Genomic DNA, 19,622 nt, shown 5'->3' on the forward strand with positions numbered 1-19,622 from the left:
TCGTCCACTCTAGGCTCTTGTCTGTGAATTCCTTCGACACTTTCCCCATCTTTTTCTCACATTTTTTTTCACCATCTTTCCCCCTATTTCTGGGAGCCAATTAGAGATATTGGTTCTGATTAAGGGACAGCTCGAGACTCGGGGTGTGCGAGGAGGATCGACACAGAGTGGTGAGGGAACCCAGGCGGGCGGGGCTGGAGGAGGTGTGTGGGAGAGTTGAGTGAGCCGCGAGGTATGGGAGGAAAGTAGGAGAGAAGTTAGGAGATCGGACGTTGTGGGTCAGGGTGAATGGGGAGAAGTAGACTTGGGGGACAGGGGAAAGAGGGGACAGGTTATCCCCGTGCCTAGCAGAAGTGAGCTAAGACATATAAGACGGGAAAGACTGACAGATTTGGAGTTTATGGACTGATCTGACCTGGAGGGGTGGAAGAGAGAGGACTGGTCTCAAACAGGTTTATTTCTCACTGCTTAGCTAAAGATGAGACAAGTCATTGAAATACAAAATGATTTTGCAAATATAATAATTCCATCACTTGGAAGTTGAGAGAAGATTGGAGTTGAGAGCAGAAGTGGGGTAAGGAAGCAGGAAAGGGGGGGGGGGGACGGTTGGTTAGGTTTGGGAGAAATCAGAGGAGATGAGTGACATGGGAAAGGAAACCACAGAAAAGATGCGGTTATTGTCAGGGCTCGTGGATCTGGAATCAGAATGAGAAAGGCCAGGGGTGACACTGGCATGGACCATGGGGGTACACTTCTGACATGTGCCTCTCTCAGGTGATGGAGAGTACCCCCTCAAGGGGTGGACTGAACCGAGTACACCTACAATGCAGGAATCTGCAGGAGTTCTTAGGGGGCCTGAGCCCTGGGGTATTGGACCGATTGTATGGGCACCCTGCCACTTGTCTGGCTGTCTTCAGGTGAGGAGCCCCCTTCATGGTAGGGACCATAGTGGGGAAATGTAATGGGACTTGCAGACTGGAATAAGTTACCACGGTAGAAAGCACAGCACCCTGGGGGCTGGGGGTGGGGTTGAAGATTACTCCAAAGTGTGGCAGACCAAAACAAATGGAGTTTGTGGGGACTGCGGGACTGATAAAGGCGTGGTTGGATGAGATGAGATGTTTGACAGGCAGTTGAGGGCAGAGATGCAGATATAAGACAGCTTTTGATATTAACATTTGATCTCTACTCCCCTACAGGGAGCTGCCATCATTGGCTAAGAACTGGGTGATGCGGATGCTCTTTTTGGAGCAGCCATTGCCACAAGCTGCTGTAGCCCTGTGGGTAAAGAAGGAATTCAGCAAGTGAGTCTCTACTGCATTCTCAGCCTGATACACACTTCTCAACAGCTAGATTTCCCAAACTGCTGTTCCTTGAACACTTCTAGGTTCAGTAGGTATGCCACTGAAATTAAATATGTTTGGGAAACTCTGCATACTGCATTTTCCCTCTTAGAGAGTTATGATGTCCATAACAAGGCTCTGATGGGTGGTGCGGTAATGACATTTGTCTTAAGAAGACACTGATTTCACTCCATGGAACAGTGTTCCAGGGGTTACCAGTTCAGAAAAGGCAGAAATGGACACCATTATGGGCCTCCTCCTTTTTGTTCTCCTGACATCTTGCTCACCTCTCTGCTTTGTTCCAGGGCTCAGGAGGAAAGTACAGGGCTGCTGAGTGGCCTCCGTATCTGGCACACCCAGCTGCTCCCAGGCGGGCTCCAGGGCCTCATCCTTAACCCCATCTTCCGCCAGAACCTCCGCATTGCCCTTCTGGGTGGGTATGTCACTTCTATCTCTTCCTAAGCTAGACCAGGGGAACTGGTAATTAAACTGATGATTAAACTGCTGGACCTCCTAAGGGGCTTCCTTAGAACCTTGTGGGCTCCACAAGGAATAAGGTGGGCCAGATGTAGCTGCATGGTGCAGGAAATGTCCCCCACTCATGGCCCTGGGGATAGGGTGGAAAGAGGGCAGCAAGGAACACAGACAGGGTCCTTACTCTTGGCCCATCCTGGCCATAGGGGAAAGGCCTGGTCTGATGACACAAGTCAACTGGGACCAGACAAGCACGCCCGGGATGTTCCCTCACTTGACAAGTACGCCGAGGAGCGATGGGAGGTGAGGACTTGGAACTCTGTGTGTGTCTCTTGTGCTCCTACCTCCCATGACCCTTAGAGGCATGGTCTCCTGTTCTCTTCTGTTCCTCAGGTGGTCTTACACTTCATGGTGGGCTCCCCCAGTGCAGCTGTCAGCCAGGACTTGGCTCAGCTCCTCAGCCAGGCTGGGCTCATGAAGAGGTGAGGAAGCCAGAGGTCCAACAGCTTCCTGCTATGCCATCTCCCTGGGTCCCTGATGAACAGTATCTGGGGCAAGTCGGGATCAGAGGGAGTTGACTGGAAAAGGTGAACTGAGTAGAGTGTAGCCAGAGATAGCAAGAAAGAATGCGAGAGGACAGGGATAGTCACCTTTCTCTGCATAGCTCCATCATTGTCCCTCTCTGTCCCCAGTACTGAACCTGGAGAGCCGCCCTGCATTACTTCTGCTGGCTTCCAGTTCCTGTTGCTGGACACCCCGGCCCAGCTCTGGTACTTTATGTTGCAGTATCTGCAGACTGCCCAGGTGAGGAGCCCAGGGCCCACTTGCTAGCATGTTCTACTCCTCTCAGGTCCCACTGAAAGACTGCTGCCTACAGAACTCTGTTCCCCGATTTTCTCTTTCCTCGCTCTCTCCTCCCATTTTCTCCCTCCCATCTCTCCTCCTTTGTCTCTGCCCCATTCTCTCTAGAGCCGGGGCATGGACCTAGTGGAGATTCTCTCCTTCCTCTTCCAGCTCAGCTTCTCTACTCTGGGCAAGGTAAGTGGGGGCTGGAGGGTAGGGAGGTGGGAAGGAGAGAGCAGCTGGGGAGGCAGGAGGGTGAGAAGAATGAACACAGAATGAGCAGAGATGGGGAAGGAGGGAATGAGTGTATGGGGTTAGGGGAGGGAGGCCGCGATGTGATTTGGACCTTAGCTAGCCACCTCTCTTCCCTAGGATTACTCTGTGGAAGGTATGAGTGATTCTCTGCTGAACTTCCTACAACATCTGCGTGAGTTTGGTCTTGTTTTCCAGAGGAAGGTATGAGCACCTAGATATTTCCAGGGAGTAGAGGCTCCTAGGGAAGAAGACCCAAGGTGTGTTGCCTTGGCCTTTAAAAAGGGGTGGGGTCTTGGGACAGTAGCAGGAAGCGGTTACCAGGACTGAATACTTGGGTCCCTATGGGGAGAGAAGTTGGGGGTTGAGGGTCTGTGTCCTGGGAGGGATCTGATGTCTCAGGCAGGAAGATGTGCACAGTGATCCCTTACAGAGGCCATTTGCCTTTCCCTTCTGTCCTTCCCAGAGGAAATCTCGGCGTTACTACCCCACGCGACTGGCCATCAATCTCTCATCAGGTGTCTCTGGAGCTGGGGGCACTGTGCATCAGCCAGGCTTCATTGTTGTGGAAACCAATTACCGACTGTACGCCTACACGGGTGAGGCTGGACGGGTCTCTTGGGAGAGGAAGTTGTGGGTGGGAGTGGGGAGGGGGAAGGAAGCAGGAGGGAATGCCAGTTCATGTTTATCGGGCAGTGGGCAGAACTCTCTGACGTTTCTTATCACACAGGAAGGGCTTGAGGGTATCTGGGTATGGGGGTAGCCTCCTCATTCTCTCCTCCTATCCTGGGCTCAGAATCGGAGCTGCAGATCGCCCTCATTGCCCTCTTCTCTGAGATGCTCTATCGCTTCCCCAACATGGTGGTAGCGCAGGTGACCCGAGAGAGTGTGCAGCAGGCCATCGCCAGTGGCATCACAGCCCAACAGGTATCCCCCCTTGGGGGAGGTGCGGTGGGAGGTTGGGCTGCCCTTGACTGTGGAGTACAGGGTGGTCACGTTAGGGAAGGCTAGCACTGGGTCTGTTCTAATAGGTGGGGGTGAGTCGTCTGTGTTTGAGCACCAGGTAAATGAGAAATCAAGGCTTCAGATGTGGGAATAGGCAGACGCTTGAGGGGGAAAAAGCAGGGAGGGAGGAGGTATAGCCCTGAATTTGTGTCTTGGCACCACTACTTCTTAGCTATGTAAACTGGGCCTAGTGGCCTCACCTCTGTGAGCCTCAGTTTCCTCATCTGGTAACCTCACAGGGTTATTGGGAGAATTCAATGGAAGACTAGAGGTAAAGCATTTAGCTCAGTGCCTGCCATGCAGTGAGTGCTCAAAAAATAGTAGCTGCTGCTATTTTAAAGAAAGAAAAACAAAACAAGAGTGGAAAGGGCAAATGTGCCAGAGAAGGAACAGCAGACATGACCAGTGGGAGCAGCAACTTGGGATAACAGCTGAGCAGGGATGGGTTCAGTTGATGACAGGGGCTGTGAGTTTTTAAACAATGTAAGTTGATGTCCAGTGACATCAGGTGACAGCTCAGATGACTTTCCTGCATTCTTGCTCAAGCCCTCATGCTATTCTTGTGTTTTCCTAGATAATCCATTTCCTAAGGACAAGGGCCCACCCAGTGATGCTCAAACAGGTACAGACAGGTAACAGGATGTCAGAGGCTGGCAGCCCCTGGCACCTAGTTTTGAGATGATGGGGAAGAAAAGGGGACAGCCATATCGGGGAGGAATGGAGGGGCGGGTTGTCTGCGGCATTGTGCCTGAGTCCCTGAAGCCCTTGCCCTGCAGACCCCTGTGCTGCCTCCCACCATCACAGACCAGATTCGGCTGTGGGAGCTGGAAAGGGACAGACTTCGCTTCACCGAGGGTGAGTGGGTTCTGGTGGCTGAGCCTTGGTCACTGGTAGACAATTCAGTCTTTCTTTTTTTTTTTAATATGGGGAAGAGGGAGAAAGGGAGAGGAAGGGGGCTGAGAAAGCTTTTCATGCATTTTATCTTTTGCTTACTGCATGGACTGGGAGAGAAAAGCTGGCAAGACACTTTATTTTGGAGTGAATCGGTAGCAAATGTCCCAGATCAGTGCAATTTGGATTTAGCTAGGAGAGAGAATAATTCACAGTAATTTCTCTGGTTCTGGTGAACATTAATGGGTTTTCTTACTGTACTACATTGCCTTGCTGAATATGGCTGGATCACACTCCTGTTAAGATGAGCCCCTCGGCAGACAAGCGTAGAGAATTAGTTTTAAAAATTGCATTGGGGGCAAGCCGAGACCACCTCCTGCTGCTGTCACGAAGAGGCTGGGACTCGGCGGGTCGCTCCGAGCCTCACATTCTCACCATCTGTCCCCGCGTTGCCCACCCTAGGCGTCCTGTACAACCAGTTCCTGTCCCAAGTGGACTTTGAGCTGCTGCTGGCCCACGCGCGGGAGCTGGGCGTGCTCGTGTTCGAGAACTCGGCCAAGCGGCTCATGGTGGTGACCCCGGCCGGGCACAGCGACGTCAAACGCTTCTGGAAGCGGCAAAAACACAGCTCCTGAAAGTGCAGGACTCAGACCCGGACCTGGGCGGGCGGGCCCGGGCAGGGCGGGCTGGCTGAGCCGGCCGCAAAGCGGCCGCAGCCTCAGAACTCAGGTGTTTTTTATTCACACGTCGGGACTCTGCTTGTCTAATAAAGCTGTGGAACTGAGCTACGCGGCCCGGACGCTCCGGGCTGAGGTCCCTCTCCGCGCCGGCGGCCATTGGGCTGGGGGCGGGGCCGAGGCCAGCCGCCGCGCAGGCGCGTGACGGGGCCCCGCCCCCGTGCGCCGTGAGAGTGGCGGGCCACGTTCCAAGTTCGGGTGCGCTGGTGACCCCAGCCCCTGCCGCCGCCGCGGGGCGCCGTGGGATAGCGGCGGGGTCGCAGGGTGAGCGCGCTCCGGGGAGTCCTCTGGAGGTGGGAGGCGCTGCGGTCCTTTGTCCGTGCGGTGGGATGGGCGGAAAGGTCGGGCCGCTCGGGGCTGTGGGCTCTGCGGGCGCCCCGTGGGCCGGCAGAGATGACCGTGACCCTGGTGGGACACCTTGCCGGCTCTTAGGCGTGCTGATGCCCATCATCTCCCTGAATCTCCGGGTCCTCTTCCTCTCCCTGTGTCAGCGGTCCCCCCCCAAGTCGTAGATGCATAGATTTCGGGCAAAAGCTCCGACCCTGCTCCAGTGGATGCTGTCCCTGTCGACCCCTTGTACTCTGGTCCTTAAGGAGGAGGGTGGTGTGGGACGGGATCGATACTTAGAGTAACAGACCAGCGCTAGTCGGAGACCGGAAGTAAGGAATAAGGGGAGTTGTGACTCCTCCCCCCGCCCATATCCTCCTAATGTGCTCTCTGTCTATCCCGGGCAGATCTTGGTCCCTTTCCAAGCACTCCTGATGCGTCATTTGCCTCTAGCGTTTTTTCGACCGCCACTTTGGGGGCTGAGGCCCTCACGGGGCCTCCCCAGGTTCCGTCCTCTTTCTACACAGTCAGAGCCCCATGGATTTCCCATCTCTCGGAAGAATCGTGAAGCCAAACAGAAGCGCCTGCGGGAGAAGCAGGCGGCGCTGGAGGCTGGGATAGCTGGGAAGAGCAAGGTTGGGGGTCAGACAGCTTGTCCTTGGGTCTCTGAGACTTGGAAGGAGGGTGGAGGAGACTTGGGCTGAAATCCAGGTGGCTGGGGTATCCTGGGAATTGCATCCCACTTCCTTTGCTCCCTCCTTCTAGTCACCTGCGGAGTCCAATAAGGCCTGGAGTCCTAAGGAGGTAGTATTGTATGAAATCCCCACGAAACCTGGTGAAAAGAAAGGTACCTAGGGCACTTGAAGGCCTTTTCTCTCATTTTTGTTGCCCATTTGGTCTGCAGAAATGCAGCCTGGGAACAAAAGCTTGGTAGTTAGTGGAGCTCTCCTCTGCTTGCACAGATGTCTCTGGGTGCCTGCCTCCTGCCTACAGCCCCCAATATGTTGAGGCTGCCTGGTACCAGTGGTGGGTGCAAGAGGGCTTCTTCAAACCAGAATATCAGGTTAGTACCTGGCAGGGAGGGGTGCCGAGTGATCCCCAGGACACAGTGGTCCGTGAACACAACTGATGCCTCCCAGTTGACCTTGCATTACAGACTTGTTTTCTTTCTGGACTTCGTGTCTCCAAAAGCCTCTCTTGCCAGGTTCCCCTGGCAGATTCCTTTTCCTCCGCTTTCTTATTATTTGCAGGTCAGTTCTCTGCAGTTCTTTCTGCCTTGGAGACACCAGAGGGTGCTATTCCCTCAGGTAACATGCAGTCCACACTTGCCCTTTGACTTTTCTCCTTCCTTCTAGGCCCAGCTGCCCCAGGCCACAGGGGAGACCTTTTCCATGTGTATCCCACCTCCCAACGTCACTGGCTCCTTGCACATTGGCCACGCACTCACAGTGGCTATACAGGATGCCCTTGTGCGCTGGTGAGAGAGGAATAGGGCTTGTTTGAGTTCTTGGAGGGCCAGCAGAAAGGGCGGGAATGAGTGGGGATAAACATGTGAGCCCGTGGGCTCACGTGAGGGCATTTCCCTTGCAGGCACCGGATGCGTGGGGATCAAGTGCTGTGGGTTCCTGGCTCAGATCATGCAGGGATTGCGACACAAGTATGTCTTCCGTTACGTTTTCCTTTTCTTGGATGAAAGTGACTTCTTCTCCCAAAGCATCCTGACGCTCTGCTCATTTGCCCCCATTCCAACTGCAGGCTGTGGTGGAGAAACAGCTATGGAAGGAGCGGGGAGTGAGGAGACACGAGCTGAGCCGGGAAGACTTCCTTAGGGAGGTGTGGCAGTGGAAGGAGGCGTGAGTGTGATGGGCCTGGCTGGAGGGGCCCAGATGGCGGGTTTGGTCTTTGCTCCCCACGGCTTTGTCTCCTAACTTGTAATCTTTGGCTCTTCCCAGCATGACCCCAGTTTCTCAGAGATGAAAACTCTTTTGCCCCTTAGTGTTTGGTGGCGTTTCCAGGCTTTATGTGTGTGTGTGTGTGTGTGTGTGTGTGTGTACTATAGGTATGTTAAAATGTACACATTTATTTGTGTGTCTATATGTATATTACATATATGTGTACTTTTTCTCTCTACTTACCCTGTTTTCACTTGCCTAGATTGAATCACCTCTCCTCCACTCGCCCATCCCCAACTTCTAATTCCCATGAAATCACCCTCACCCTTCCAGGTCTGTTACCGCATGCCATCTTTTCTGTGAAATTTCTTTGGATTTCCCACAATTCAGCTGCTCTTCCTCTGTTCCTGTAGAACTTCATGCCTCTTTTAATGTCACAGAAAGCCCCTTACTGAGTTTGTGAGTTTGTCTCCACTAGCTTCTAGAGGCTAGATCGATGGCATGCTCACTTGTCATTTTCCTCCAGCACCCGGCATTGCTGGGGGGTTACTGGGCCTGGCACATGGGAGGTCTTTGGGACGTGTTTGCTGAAAACGATCTGTCTGGACACAGGAAAGGTGGAGAGATCTGTGAGCAGCTGCGAGCTCTGGGCGCCTCCCTGGACTGGGACCGAGAGTGTTTCACCATGGATGCTGTGAGCATTCTGTGCCTTGGTCCCTGTGGGTGTGTTTAGAGATCTGTGCCGGGCAGGGGGGTGTTTGGTATGTTGGGGCAGGGAGGTGGGGATGTTTGGGTCCCTGAGAGGGGCTGTGGCTGAGAAGCAGCTGTTAGATGTGGACACTCAGGTCATTCTAGGGCTCCTCAACGGCCGTGACCGAAGCTTTTGTGCGACTCTACGAGGTTGGGTTGTTGTACCGGAACCGTCAGCTTGTCAACTGGTCATGCGCTTTAAGATCAGCCATCTCAGACATTGAGGTGAGGCACAGAAGGAGAAGCAGGTTTGGGAGAGCTCTGATGCAGGGAGTCGAGTGGATAAGAGCTCAGACTCTGGGGCCAGAGTGTCTGGACTCAAATCTGAGTCTAGCCTCTGACAGCTGGGTGACTTTTAGCAGGCAGTTTAGCCCCTTTAAGCCTCAGCCCCTAAATCTGTAAATTAGAGGTGAAGGAATGCCTGTATCATGAGGTGTTGTAAAAATTAAATGAGAATTCATGTAGGTGCTCAGCACAACGGCTGGCCCTGTCTGGAGTGCTCGGTGGTACTTACTGCGACCGCACAAACGCTGGGTGAGGGGAGGGAGGTGGCTTCCGAACCCTCCGAATGGCTTTTAGATGGATTGCAGGGAGGCTGGGCCGGAGGGTGGGTGGCTGTGGGAAGCTTGGATGTGAGCTCGCAGAAAGGTTACTTTCTGACCCAGCTTCCTCCGCACCTCAGGTGGAGAGCCGGCCCCTGCCTGGCCGCACGGAGCTTCGACTGCCCGGCTGCCCCACCCCCGTGTCTTTTGGCCTCCTGGTTTCTGTTGCCTTCCCCGTGGATGGAGAGCCTGGTGAGAGTGGTCCTCTGAAGGGTTGCCTGCTCACCTCTGTCTCCCCTGTTTTCTCAAGTCCACGTTGGGCTACTAGGAAGCCCTGTGAACCGTGATAGTGTTTGCGTGGTTGCGGGCAGTTAGTTACCTGGCTGTTCCAGGGGTGTGGTCACCCCCCTTCAGGAGCTTGGTGTCCTTCTGCAGGAGTCTGCTAACCCAGGAAACAGACAAAAGATCAGTTCCAAAGTGTGCTTTGTTCAGTAAGCGTTCCCAAGAATTCAGAGAAGGGGAAGATAGATGAACTGGAAGAGGAAGCTTCTGGTAGGAGAGGCTGGTGCTAGCCCCGAAGAATGCACAGTATTTGTGACTAGGACTCTGAGACTCCCCAGTGTCCTTTGCATACCCAGCAAGGACTCCAGTTGGTTTCATTAATGCTTTCCCCATTTCCCCCATGCAGGTTATCAAGAAATTACTTAGCACCAGACAGCCTCCCACACTTCTGGTCACCAGCTTTTGGGAAACCCTGGGCTCCTATAAACGCTTCTGATTTGCTCTAGTTATTTTTGGGGGCCTGTTCCACCTTGACTGCCCCCGCCCCTCCCCCTTTCCAGTTCTGCAGCCTTTAGCTGTAGGAGTAAGGGGTGAGGGCTAGGACCAGCTATTAATAGAAGTGCTTGAATGTGTGTCTTCAGATGCAGAGGTTGTGGTGGGAACCACGAGGCCAGAGACGCTACCTGGAGACGTGGCCGTGGCGGTTCATCCTGACGACTCCCGCTACACAGTAATAGGCAGCGCGCCCCGCCCCCACGGCCTTCTCTTCCCTGCCTTTTAAGATGATAGCTCCTTCTCTCCTGCTTCTGCTTCCTTTTCCTAACGCCCCAGCTCTGCTGTGGCTCTGATTTTACTCCCTTTGCTTGATGTTACACATTTTCTCAGCTCAGAGGTTGACAAACTGTGGTCCAGGGACTAAATCCAGCCTGCTGCTTACTTGGGTATGAGCCACGCGCATTCGAGCATGTGTTACCTGTGGCTGCTGGCGGCAGAGTGGAGTAATTGTGTGGAGACTGAATTTGCCTCTGTGCTCCAAAGCCTAAAATGTTTACACTCTGGCCGCTCTAGAAAAAGTCTGCTGCTTTCCTGCAGCCGTCCGCCTCTTGGTTTCCACCCTCTTGTTCCGGGCGTCTCGCGCACCAGCCCTGGCTTTTCTTCCCCACCCACGCCTCTCCCCGATCCTCTCCTTCCTTCAGCATCTGCATGGGCGACAGCTTCGTCACCCCTTGACGGGGCAGCTTCTGCCCCTCATCGCAGACTCTGCTGTCCAGCCACATGTGGGCACAGGTGAGGGGGGTCCGGGGAGGGAGGGAAAGCGGGGGTCCTGGGGGAGAGGGGAGGCACGTGCTCGTATAGGGCAGTCTGGGCGGGTAGTGGGGAGCGGCAGGGAGGCACAGAGGAGACGGTGGGGCGGGGAGCCGCGGGCAGTAATGCTACATCTGGAAAAGCAAAAGCCAAGGTCAGCTTCCGTGCCCACAACAGTTGTGCTCCCCCAGGGGCAGTGAAGGTGACTCCAGCTCACAGTCCTGCCGATGCTGAGATGGGGGCCCGACACGGCTTGAGCCCCCGGACCGTCATTGCGGAGGATGGGACCATGACCTCCCTCTGCGGGGACTGGCTGCAGGTGGTCCCAGCCTGTGTTACCCGTCCCTTTGGGGTCACCCTCTGCCCTTCCTGTGCTCTCCCACTTTCTTATTTCTCTAGAGGCCTTTAATCTTTCCTGTTGCCACTTTTTCTCTAGGGCCTTCACCGATTCGTGGCCCGGGAAAAGATAATGTCTGCGCTGAGGGAGCGGGGCCTGTTCCGGGGCCTCCAGAACCACCCCATGGTACTGCCCATCTGCAGGTAACCTCAGTTCACCTCCTTCCCTGGAGGCCCCCCCGAAAGGGCGTGAACGGAGCCTGAGAGCCACAACAGGGTGGGCTCCGCACCCTTCTGCTAGGAAACTAGTTCTGTGTCAGTTTCAGTCACTGCCGTGTCCTCAGTACTGAGGGCCTGGCACGGAGTAGGACCCCATGTCCTTGGGAGAAGTCACAGGGCCTGCAGACCAGTTGACGCATGCCATGTCCCTTTCAGCCGTTCCGGGGACGTGGTGGAGTACCTGCTGAGGAGCCAGTGGTCTGTCCGCTGCCGGGAAATGGGGCAGCGGGCTGCCGAGGTGAGCTGCAGTGGGAGGAAGGCTGGGGCTGAGGGGAGCGCCTTGGGGACGGCACGGAAGGAACGGCAGCGTGGGGGACCGCCTGCCCCAGAGACCTCTCCAGCGGTGGCGACGGAGAGGACGTGTGGCACAGAGCCAAGGTGGCCCATAGAGGGCTGGCTCATGCCCTCACTCAAGCCCAGAATCTTCGTAGGAGGCTTGAGAGGTCCTTTCTGAGGGTTTCTTTTTTTTTTTTTTTTTTTGAGACAGAGTCTCACTCTGTTGCCCTGGCTAGAGTGCCGTGGCGTCAGCCTAGCTCACAGCAACCTCAAACTCCTGGGCTCAAGCCATCCTCCTGCCTCAGCCTCCTGAGTAGCTGGGACTACAGGCATACGCCACCATGCCTGGCTAATATTTTCTATATATTTTTAGTTGTCCAGCTAATTTCTGTCTATTTTTAGTAGAGACGGGGTCTCGCTCTTGCTCAGGCTGGTCTCGAACTCCTGACCTCGAGCGATCTACCTGGCTCAGCCTCCCAGAATGCTAGGATTACAGGCGTGAGCCACTGCACCCGGCCTCTTTCTGAGGTTTAAAATTACCTTAGAGGCCACTTGTCCCATCCCTGGAGGCGCGTGTGTGCCGGAAGGGAAGCCCTGTCTGAAGGCCCGGTTCCCTCTAGGCTGTGCAGTCGGGGGCCCTGGAGCTCAGCCCTTCCTTCCACCAGAAGAACTGGCAGCACTGGTTTTCCCACATCGGGTAAGGGTGCAGGGGCTCTCATGGACACGGCGGGGGGTTTCACTGCTCATGCTAGGACGTCAGTGATGTCGTCTCGGCAGGGACTGGTGTGTCTCGCGGCAGCTTTGGTGGGGCCATCGGATCCCAGCCTACCGGGTCGTAGAGGAACACGCGGAGGTGGGTAGGTTACTGTTACTGCCTGTTACTGTGCTTCGTGGTCTCAGTCACGTAGCCCACTGCATGGTCAAGGCTCCCTGAGCCTGGAGGGGACAGGCCACTCGAAGACCACGTGAGAGAATGTAAAGGTTAAGTGACATTTTACACTCGTCAGCTGTTCTTCCTCACTCTTCCCCGCCCCTTACTTTGCAGGGAGACCAGGAGGACTGTTGGGTGGTCGGGCGGTCGGAGGCTGAGGCCAGAGAGGTCGCAGCAGAACTGACAGGGAGACCAGGGGCAGAGCTGGTCCTGGAGAGGGGTGAGCCCTGAGCCGCGGAGGGGAGGGTGGGGGAGGGCAGGCTGGGGAGGGGAGGGCTGGGCCGGGTACCTGGGCCTTTGAGGGGAGCAGACACTGGGGGGAGAAAGTAGGGTCGGGAGAGCCGGGGATGGAGCCAAAGGTGAGACCCCTGTTCTCTGGGGCTGGGGGTTGGCCTAGAAGGGTGGGCAGCAAAGGTCTGAGGTCCCAACTGTCCCCCTTCCTTTTCTGTTTCCCAGACCCTGATGTTCTGGACACATGGTTCTCTTCGGCCCTGTTCCCCTTTTCGGCCCTGGGCTGGCCCCGAGAGGTGAGGCTGGTTGAGAGGGTGAGAGTGAAGTTGGGGATGATGAGGAGGTGGCTGGGCCCCCCCAGGGGCTCGGGCCTCTTAGCACTTCTCTCCCCCCAGACTCCAGACCTCGCTCATTTCTACCCCCTGTCACTTTTGGAAACGGGCAGTGACCTCCTGCTGTTCTGGGTGGGCCGCATGGTCATGCTGGGGACCCAGCTCACAGGGCAGCTCCCCTTCAGCAAGGTAACAGTTCTCAGTTTCCCCCAAACCTCGTCCTCCCTTCTTCGAACCCCTAATGTGGCACTTGCCATGTTCCCGATGCCTTGTTCTTGATTCGCTTCCCACCCTAGCCCCTAAAGTGTGCAGGCCAGAGGTCCCAAGGGACCCTCCAAGGAAAGGCTCTTGAAGTCCCCTCTGCTGACCCCCTCCGCGCCCCCAGGTGCTTCTTCATCCCATGGTTCGGGACAGGCAGGGCCGGAAGATGAGCAAGTCCCTGGGGAATGTGCTGGACCCGCGGGACATCATCCGTGGGGCGGGGCTGCAGGTGAGGATGGAGCTTGGCTCGGGGCGGGGCTGTGGGAGAGAGGAAGGGAGGCTGCGGAGAGGTGTGGGGCAGCGGGGTGACCCGTGTGGAGGCAGGGCCTTCAGCCTTGGCCAGTGATTATCCCCCATCCCCAGGTGCTGCAGGAAAAGCTGAGAAGCGGGAACTTGGACCCCGCAGAGCTGGCCATTGCAGCCGCCGCACAGGTGAGTTGCCAGGGTCGGCCGCTGGTTTCCTCGGCAACCCAGGCTCCAGCCCTGTAGCCTCACAGGCTCCTGCCCCCTTCTGGTTGCAGAAAAAGGACTTTCCTCATGGGATCCCCGAGTGTGGGACGGATGCCCTGAGGTTCACACTCTGTTCCCACGGTGTCCTGGGTAAGCCCGGGCGAGCGGCGCTGGGCTGAGCCGAGGGCAGTGGGCACCTGAGCCAGATCAGGGCTAACTGCTGTCGCCGCCCAGGTGCAGACTCCCTCAGTTCTCTCCCTCCAGGGGGCGACTTGCACCTGTCTGTCTCTGAGGTTCAGAGCTGCCGACATTTCTGCAACAAGATCTGGAACGCCCTGCGCTTTATCCTCAGTGTCCTAGGGGAGCGGTTCGTGCCGCTGCCGCCGCCGGCAGAGGAGGTAAGAGCGAGCAGAGGTGGTGGGAGTCGGGGAGGCAGATGTCTGAGGGCTGAAGGTGGCATCTGGAAGGAGGGGAGGCAGGGCAGTGGGGGACGAGCCTTCCCAGTCCTCAGGCCCCCTCTGCCCGCAGCTGTCTCCGTCCTCCGCCATGGACACCTGGATCCTGAGCCGCCTGGCTCTGGCTGCCCGGGAGTGTGAGCGGGGCTTCCTCGCCCGGGAGCTCTCGCTCGTCACCCACGCCCTGCACCACTTCTGGCTGCACGACCTCTGTGACGTCTACCTGGTGAGCGAGGCTGGGCCGGGGCGTGGCATTCCCGCTGCTGCAGACCTGCTTACCATGCTCTGGAAGTCAGGTTCTGCAGCAGAGAGCTCTGAAGTTCATTAAGGTCCTGTGGTGGTCTCAGTTAGGATAGGAAAGGAGGAGAGACAGCGAAGTCTAATTCTTCTCTTCCCCGGGGCTGGTTTCCGCAGCGCAGCCGGGCACTGTTGCCCGCCTGTCACCTGGGCAGAGGGGAGGAGCAGGGGAAACTTCTAGAACACAGTCTGGCGGATCGGGTCGGAAGGGCTGGGAGGGAGTGACCGGGGGTTCTCACGCCGGATCGCACGTCTGGAGCTCCTGGGTTGACCACGGATCGTCTGGCCACCCCCAGAGTGGCTCCGTCGGCAGGTTGGGGTGGGTGTCCCAGGTGATGCTGCTGCTCCGGCCCTAGCTCAACCTCATTAAACACCTCTGACCCCTTTTGATAAGTAAAAACTCAGTGATTTGTTTTTCTAAACTACACTCCTCCCTGGAAATCTCATTCTCGCCCACCGCTGCCCTGGACTCCCCTCCCCACACGCCCCAGAGTGTGCCTGGGATGGTGTCGGGGGGCGCCGAGTGCTTCTGCCGCCCTCCCTCCCAGGAGCCGCAGCACCCTCCACCGGCAGGGGGTGCAGAGGCTGTGGAGGATGGATGTGGCCATGGGCCCGTCTTCCGACCCGGTGGCTTCCTGCACAGGAGGCTGTGAAGCCCGTGCTGTGGCACTCGCCCCGCCCCCCGGGACCCCCTCAGGTCCTGTTCCTGTGCGCCGACCTCGGCCTCCGCCTCCTCGCCCCGCTGATGCCCTTCCTGGCTGAGGAGCTCTGGCAGAGGCTGCCGCCCCGGCCTGGCTGCCGCTCCGCCCCCAGCGTCTCTGTTGCCCCCTACCCCAGTGCGCGAAGCTTGGTGAGTCACAGGCACACGGCACCTTGGAGTGGGACCGCGGGGGAGGTTTCTGCTGTGGGTCATTTGCCGCAGTGGTTGGTACTTTGCTGTAGAGCGTGGGGAGGATGGATCTTTCCGGCAGCGTTGCTGGGACGACCCTGGGGTCTCGGGGGGTGGGGGGGGGCAGTATTAGCATAGTGGTCAAGAGCAGGGCGCTGTTGCTAGACTGATACCAGCTGTGGGACCGTGCCTCAGTTTCCCGAATCTTTAAAACGGGGACAATAATAGTACATGTCATAGTGTGATAAGGATTAGATGAGTTAAAAGGAGGGTGCCCCAAAAATCTCAGTGCAGCTTTGATAACTTCAGAAGGATAAATGCTGCAAAAAGTTATCTTAAAGTTCAATTGTTTAAATTTCTTTTATGCTTATTTGGTTTGTGAAGTTTGAATAATACATTTAAAATTTTAATTTATCTGTGGTTGTTTGCCATCTTCAATCAGAGCACTGATCATCTAAAACCTCTTAGATGACTCTGAACTCTGCCATGTTTGGGCTGGTGGATTTTGTGTGTGGCATTGAGGACAGATCCTGTTGCCTGAGGAGATGGGGTGGCTGGGTTGGGGACAGAGCCAGGAGGTTGGCACTGAGTCTCCCAGGACCCCCTTTGCCAACCCTGGGTGCCCCGTTGCCAGGAGCACTGGCGCCAGCCCGAGCTGGAGCGGCGCTTCTCCCGGGTCCAGGAGGCCGTGCGGGCGCTGAGGGCTCTCCGAGCCACGTACCAGCTCACCAAGGCCCGGCCCCGAGGTGAGGCGCGTGCGGGCTCCTGGGTCCCTGCGGGAAGCTGGGGCTGGTGGGGAAAAGCGGGGGCCTGGAGGGCAGATCCCCACCAGGAGGTGCTGGCTGGGAAGGGAGGCAGAGACCTTGACCCTGACGGTCTCCCTCGCCTCCCAGTGCTGCTGCAGAGCTCCGAGCCTGGGGAGCAGGACCTCTTCGAGGCCTTCCTTGAGCCCCTGGGCACCCTGGGCCACTGTGGGGCCGTGGGCCTCTTGCCCCCGGGCGCAGCAGCTCCCTCTGGCTGGGCCCAGGCTCCGCTAAGTGACACAGTTCAGGTCTACATGGAGCTGCAGGTGACCAGAGGGGATGGGAGGGGAGGGTTGGAAAGAATGAGGGGAGGATGGGAAGGGCTGGGCTCTGCCAAGTGGGAAGGGGCCTTAGCATGGAGGGGGTGGAGGCCTGGGGCGGGCTGCGGGTGTCTGAGCCTCCGCACTGTTCTCACCCAGGGCCTGGTGGACCCCCAGACCCATCTGCCTCTGCTAGCCGCCCGCAGGCACAAGTTGCAGAAGCAGCTTGATGGCCTCGTAGCCAGGACCCCACCCGAAGGGGAGGCAGAGACTCAGATGCAGCAAAAGGTGAGGCTCGGGGGAGGCTCACTGGGGGAACGTGGGCCGTGGCGGGGGGCCTCACAGCTGGGTCCTCACCTCCCTTCCTCGCCCAGCTTTCTTCCCTCCAGTCGGAGCTGTCGAAACTGGACGGGGCGGCCTCGCACCTCCGGCAGCTGATGGATGAGTCTCCAGCCCCAGGGGGCTCCGAGCACTAACTCTCCGTCCCTGAGGACAAACGGATTGGTCAGCCGTCGGGGTGCGGTGGGACATGAGAGACTGCGTGGTCCACCGCCTTCATTTCGTAAATGAGGAAACAGACCGGCTTGGTCGCAGTGACTGTGGGCTCCCTCCTGTGCAGTCCCACCGAGTTGGGGAATGAGGAGATCCAGATAAACTTTCAAAATCCCAAACACGTCTGCTTGTGGTCCTTTTATCCCCCTTTCCCCTAGTGGTGACTTTCTGGTGTCTCAGTTGTCCCCTGAGAGCTTGGTCTGGGGAAAGAGGAGGGCTTCCTCTCTGGAGGAGGAGGAGCTTTCTAGAAAGGGGTGGGGGGAGGGTACAGTGCCTGGGGCTACCTGCTTCCTGACTGATAGCGGCCGGGATTCCTCCAGGTTTGAGGGGCTGTAAGGTGTCCTGGCGTTGGCGTGTACCTAAGACCCGAGTGCCAGAGACACGGCCCAGCCCCTGACTGAGTCACACACTCACGGAGGCACAGCCGCCTTACCCACCCAAACACCAGCTCATCTCGGTGGCATTCAGGGGCCTGGCCTTCCCACGCCCAAGGTACATTCTGTGCGGCAGCTCCGGGTGCTGTGTGGCGAGCCTGCCCTGGCCTGGCTCTTCCGTGGCGCTAGATGTGCGATGCCAGTTAATCCTCCAAGAACCTCAGGAGGTGGGCGTTAGCTCCATTTTGGAGATGAAGACATGCTCAGAGAATGAAAGTACTTGACCAAGGTCTCCACTGGGTTTTAACCCAATAAATTAGGTGCAGGTTTTTTCTGGCTGCTGTAACCAAACTTCAAATATAATGGCTTAGATAAGGTGGGTGCTTCTTTTGCTGGGCATAAGCAGTGCCGGGCTCTGCAATAATGGGCACCCACTCCTTTAATCTCATTTTCCTGCCATTCTGATACACTTTCCAACTCCGGGTCCAAGATCCGCTCCGGGTCCCACCACCATGCCTGGAGGGAAGAGGGAAAGAAGGTGGTGGGCAGTTTCCTTTTCTTTTCCCCAGTTCAACAAGTGTTTCTTGAGCACCTACTATGTGCTGGGCCCTATTCTGGACGCTCGGATTCATCAGTGAATGAAACAAAGATCTCTGCCCTCTGCCCTCATAGCACTGTCATCTCAGCAGGGATAGTCAGAAATAAACAACACATGGAAATGAGTAAACTCCAGTATGTCTGAAGGTCATAAATGCAATGGAGTAAGAAGGATAGAACAAGGTCAGGGGGCGCGGGGGTGGGGCAGGTTGTACTATATGGGGGTTAGGATGGGGCTCAGCAGAGGCTTGCAGGAGCCCCTGCCCTGGTGTGGGAAGAGGTGGGGGAAGGGTGTCCCAGACAAAGGGAAGAACCAGAGCACAGAGGGGAGCACACCTGGAGTGCTCAAACAGTAGCCCGGAGGCCAGTGTGCTGGGGCGGCGTGAGAAGGGGAGGACTGCGGGCGGTGGAGTCAGGTTGGGGGGCATCACCAGGTGGACCCTCTAGGGCTGTGCTGTCCAAAACGGTAGCCCATTGACTAAAATAATTAAATAAAATTAAGCCTTCAGTTCTTCAGTCACACTAGCCACATTTCAAGTGTTTGACGGTCATGTGTGACTAGTGGCTACCACACTGGTCACCACAGAAAACCCTGTTGGAGAGCACTGATCTAAGACCTCACAGGCTGTTTTGAGGACTTTGTTTTTTTCCCTCTGAAGTGGAAGCTCCTTTCCTTTCAAGGACATTAGCAGGGATCGGGCGCGGTGGCTCACGCTTGTAATCCTAGCACTCTGGGAGGATCACTCGAGGTCAGGAGTTTGAGACCAGCCTGAGCAAGAGCGAGATCCCGTCTCTACTAAAAAATAGAAAGAAATTATCTGGACAACTAAAAATATATAGAAAAAATTAGCCGGGCATGGTGGCACATGCCTGTAGTCCCAGCTACTCAGGAGGCTGAGGCAGAAGGATTGCTTGAGCCCAGGAGTTTGAGGTTGCTGTGAGCTAGGCTGACGCCACGGCACTCTAGCCCGGGCAACAGAGCAAGACTCTGTCTCCAAAAAAAAAAAAAAAAAAAGAAGGCTATTAGCAGGGAGTTGCACACTTCCTTTCTGTGTGCTTCCTGTTGGACGGGATCACATGGGCACACCTAGCTGCAAGGGAGGCTGGGAAATGTAATGAGTCGTGTGCTCAGCTAAAATTTATGTGACTATCCAACTATCCAAAAGGAGCATGCCTGGCAGGGGACTAGTTAGCAGTCTCTGCCACCCCCAGTCTGGTGAACCCCAAAGCATTCTTTGTACTGCACTGCTCTGTCTTGAGTCTTGGGAGACACTTTTTTGAGAAAAGAACCTGGAAATCACACCATGGTGATCCCTGAGGTCTAGGAACCAGGTTGAGGAGCAGTCAGCTGTCTGCTCCTCCTTGGGGATTCATAAATCCAGTCCCCCAGCCTGTTTGGGGGATCTCACAGCTGACCCACAGGTGTCACCTGTCACCTGACTCCTGATGCAAGCTGGGGCAAGTCATGAATTACTTCATGGGCTACATTACTACATTGGGCTCCATCTACCTCTCCTCAGGGCTAATTGTCCCAGGACGATTGTAAAGAAAGGTAGAAAAATTTTGTTTTGTAAGTTTAGTTTTCACTCTCCTCACTTTCTTTCTTTTGTAGAGACAAGGTCTCACTCTGTCACTGAGGGTAGAGTGCCGTGGCGT

General features: G+C 56.2%; 2 protein-coding genes across 5 annotated transcripts; both read left to right on the forward strand.

Moving 5' to 3' along the window:
- On the forward strand, nucleotides 1-5,608 carry GTF2H4 (general transcription factor IIH subunit 4). 2 transcript variants are annotated; one of them, XM_069488861.1, is made up of 14 exons: nucleotides 1-170; nucleotides 775-917; nucleotides 1,200-1,304; nucleotides 1,649-1,780; nucleotides 2,024-2,120; nucleotides 2,211-2,299; nucleotides 2,510-2,621; nucleotides 2,787-2,855; nucleotides 3,033-3,116; nucleotides 3,379-3,511; nucleotides 3,709-3,839; nucleotides 4,492-4,539; nucleotides 4,694-4,772; nucleotides 5,271-5,608. In XM_069488861.1, the coding sequence occupies exons 2-14, from the start codon at nucleotides 778-780 to the stop codon at nucleotides 5,441-5,443; spliced, it is 1,392 nt and encodes a 463-aa protein (XP_069344962.1). In that variant the 5' UTR covers nucleotides 1-170; nucleotides 775-777; the 3' UTR covers nucleotides 5,444-5,608. The 2 variants fall into 2 exon arrangements, with proteins under 2 accessions (XP_069344962.1, XP_069344961.1); XM_069488860.1 differs by lacking the exon at nucleotides 1-170 and having other exon boundaries at nucleotides 760-917.
- A 59-nt stretch (nucleotides 5,609-5,667) lies between these two features.
- On the forward strand, nucleotides 5,668-17,108 carry VARS2 (valyl-tRNA synthetase 2, mitochondrial). 3 transcript variants are annotated; one of them, XM_069488856.1, is made up of 30 exons: nucleotides 5,668-5,838; nucleotides 6,280-6,507; nucleotides 6,638-6,719; nucleotides 6,835-6,935; nucleotides 7,228-7,349; nucleotides 7,463-7,529; nucleotides 7,628-7,725; nucleotides 8,377-8,458; nucleotides 8,620-8,739; nucleotides 9,197-9,308; nucleotides 9,980-10,068; nucleotides 10,535-10,625; nucleotides 10,835-10,962; nucleotides 11,080-11,183; nucleotides 11,415-11,496; nucleotides 12,155-12,231; nucleotides 12,312-12,387; nucleotides 12,580-12,685; nucleotides 12,922-12,992; nucleotides 13,092-13,217; nucleotides 13,414-13,518; nucleotides 13,653-13,721; nucleotides 13,811-13,889; nucleotides 14,004-14,137; nucleotides 14,268-14,420; nucleotides 15,135-15,341; nucleotides 16,015-16,126; nucleotides 16,274-16,449; nucleotides 16,603-16,731; nucleotides 16,818-17,108. In XM_069488856.1, exons 2-30 carry the CDS (start codon nucleotides 6,307-6,309, stop codon nucleotides 16,917-16,919), a joined length of 3,201 nt encoding a protein of 1,066 aa, XP_069344957.1. In that variant the 5' UTR covers nucleotides 5,668-5,838; nucleotides 6,280-6,306; the 3' UTR covers nucleotides 16,920-17,108. The 3 variants fall into 3 exon arrangements, with proteins under 3 accessions (XP_069344957.1, XP_069344958.1, XP_069344959.1); XM_069488857.1 differs by having other exon boundaries at nucleotides 5,668-5,809; XM_069488858.1 differs by having other exon boundaries at nucleotides 5,671-5,927; nucleotides 6,270-6,507.
- The last annotated feature ends 2,514 nt before the right edge of the window (nucleotides 17,109-19,622 follow it).

The sequence above is a fragment of the Eulemur rufifrons genome, chromosome 15 (assembly GCF_041146395.1).
Source record: "Eulemur rufifrons isolate Redbay chromosome 15, OSU_ERuf_1, whole genome shotgun sequence".
Classification (NCBI taxonomy): domain Eukaryota; kingdom Metazoa; phylum Chordata; class Mammalia; order Primates; family Lemuridae; genus Eulemur; species Eulemur rufifrons.

What these genes read in the sequence shown, in the direction of transcription:
- GTF2H4 (XM_069488860.1), top strand. Translation starts at nt 760, where the DNA reads ATGTGCCTCTCTCAGGTGATGGAGAGTACCCCCTCAAGGGGTGGACTG. An exon ending in ACGCCGAGGAGCGATGGGAG is followed by an intron (nt 2,121 to 2,210) that starts GTGAGGACTTGG and finishes TCTGTTCCTCAG; the next exon opens with GTGGTCTTACACTTCATGGT. An exon ending in CCGACTGTACGCCTACACGG is followed by an intron (nt 3,512 to 3,708) that starts GTGAGGCTGGAC and finishes TCCTGGGCTCAG; the next exon opens with AATCGGAGCTGCAGATCGCC.
- VARS2 (XM_069488858.1), top strand. Translation starts at nt 5,875, where the DNA reads ATGGGCGGAAAGGTCGGGCCGCTCGGGGCTGTGGGCTCTGCGGGCGCC. An exon ending in GGATAGCTGGGAAGAGCAAG is followed by an intron (nt 6,508 to 6,637) that starts GTTGGGGGTCAG and finishes CCCTCCTTCTAG; the next exon opens with TCACCTGCGGAGTCCAATAA. An exon ending in ACCCCAGTGCGCGAAGCTTG is followed by an intron (nt 15,342 to 16,014) that starts GTGAGTCACAGG and finishes CCCCGTTGCCAG; the next exon opens with GAGCACTGGCGCCAGCCCGA.